The 1,821-nt window shown below is 43.5% G+C and overlaps 1 protein-coding gene across 1 annotated transcript; it reads left to right on the top strand.

Moving 5' to 3' along the window:
* Positions 1–335: 335 nt before the first annotated feature.
* RB195_008055 (uncharacterized protein) lies at positions 336–887 on the top strand (the record flags this gene model as incomplete). The annotated part of the gene is made up of 1 exon (XM_064182038.1): positions 336–887. One exon carries the CDS (start codon positions 336–338, stop codon positions 885–887), a length of 552 nt encoding a protein of 183 aa, XP_064038780.1.
* Positions 888–1,821: the final 934 nt, after the last annotated feature.

Here is a 1,821-nt window from a genome sequence, read left to right as displayed (position 1 = left end):
AGGCAATTCGCCGAAATGACTCCCGTGTCGATCGAAATCGTGGCTGGCTGACTTGCTTGCTGCTGAGATTTTCAAAGAATACCTCACTGCACTGCGATGCAAGAAGAGAAAAACGGGGGTGAAGAGAGCCGGTGGGTACGAAATACCTACACCTCCTATGGAGAACGATTTCTGAAGCTCAAAATAACTTCTCGATCGCTTCTTGAAGTGCTCCCTTGACGTCGTTCCTACCCTCCCCCGATCGTTTCCATGTTCAGATTACCTCGCCTGGTCATGAAGTGATTCCGATTGCGAGCATTCTACAGCTGTCGTTTAACGCCGTTAATGCGACACAAATGAAAGTTTTCGGTCATCTCGCTCATTTCTTTTCATCTTCACCGACACCGACACTCGACGACGACGGCGGCATCGCCTTTGAAGCTCGGGCGCGGCGGTCGCGTCGCGCCGTCGGCAACTTCAAAGCATCGCCGCAAGGGCGTCGCGGCTCGCTCGCCCTCTCTCTCTCTTTCGCGCTCAGCAACCACACATTATCCGCTCGTACACTTCGCGACGGCCTCAGACAACCGAGTTTCAGCAGGAACCCCATCACAACGAAGGTTTCTGCGCCTCCTGTACCGAACCGTCTTCACACGTCATTTCACAAATCCCCTGGATCAAAGTCGTCAACAAACAAGCACACACCACGTCCCGCTTCACGAATATCGTCGCAGGTGCTATCGTTCATCTACGGCAGGCTTGCTGTTGTTCGCTCTCGTTTCTTCTTTTCATTTGTGTTATTTTTCTTCCAACGTAAAAATACGTCACGACCAGGATGCTATCCATCGTACCTTTTTAATGTCTACCTCTTTTATTCTGCTGTAAACGCCAACGTCTTCGAATGTGCTTAACTGTGACAGGGAAACACAGGCCTACTGTTCTTCCTCATCCTTATTCTCATCCCTCGACGAATAACTGTAACGAACACCAAACCTCCCCAGAAATAACTAGTTCTATTTAGGGGTTTTTTAAAGCTTGTAATTCCTGAAGAGGAGAAGCGAAAATAATTAGTTCGTTTAAAGAGCACTGCAACGTTTTGACAGTCACATGCGATGCATTTGATCTTTACCGTTTCTTCAGAAGAACTGTCAAATGCAGAACTTTACTAATCCCTAGGAATAAGTGGCTCTACTTTCTTCCAGTTTTCTTCTATTTTTTTTGTTTCTAGTGAAGCGAAGGAAAAATAATCCTTTCGTTTTAAGAGCTCGTGTTCGTTAGTTTAAAGGATAGTTTTGCTATTTTGAAATCATTCAGTCTACGACAACTCAACCTCTCGTAACAAAATGATAGAAACATAGCACCTCGCTAGGTAAATGAAGTAGATGAGAAGGAATAACCAGTTGTCTACTATTTCATAAGGATTCATATTACTTATAAACCTTTTGGTGAATAATGGTTATTTACTTCCTTTCAAGGGAACCTTTACTTTCCAGAACTACTATGCTTTTTTTACGGTAGTTCTACGGAAAATGAAGCATTAGGAAAGTTTGCCATCATCATTTTGAAACAAAAGAGTAGTGAGTAATATGCACAAGATCTGCACTCATTCGAATTTCCTCTCACATCCGAATATTTCGTAGGGGGCCTCCAATCTTATTTGTTTCACCGAGCATCACAAACAAGGTTGGAAACTCTTCAAGTGCTTTGTTTTCCTGAGAAACAGATTGGTGAAGATACTCCAATAATATTAGAGATGCATTTCCTTATATTTCTTGACTCGTGATTCATTTCCTTGTTTGCACTTAGGCTACTCACAATGTTTTTAGTCGCCTCATCATTGCTTTA

This window comes from Necator americanus, chromosome I (genome assembly GCF_031761385.1).
Source record: "Necator americanus strain Aroian chromosome I, whole genome shotgun sequence".
Classification (NCBI taxonomy): Eukaryota; Metazoa; Nematoda; class Chromadorea; order Rhabditida; family Ancylostomatidae; genus Necator; species Necator americanus.
This window is presented reverse-complemented; position numbering and strand designations above follow the sequence as displayed.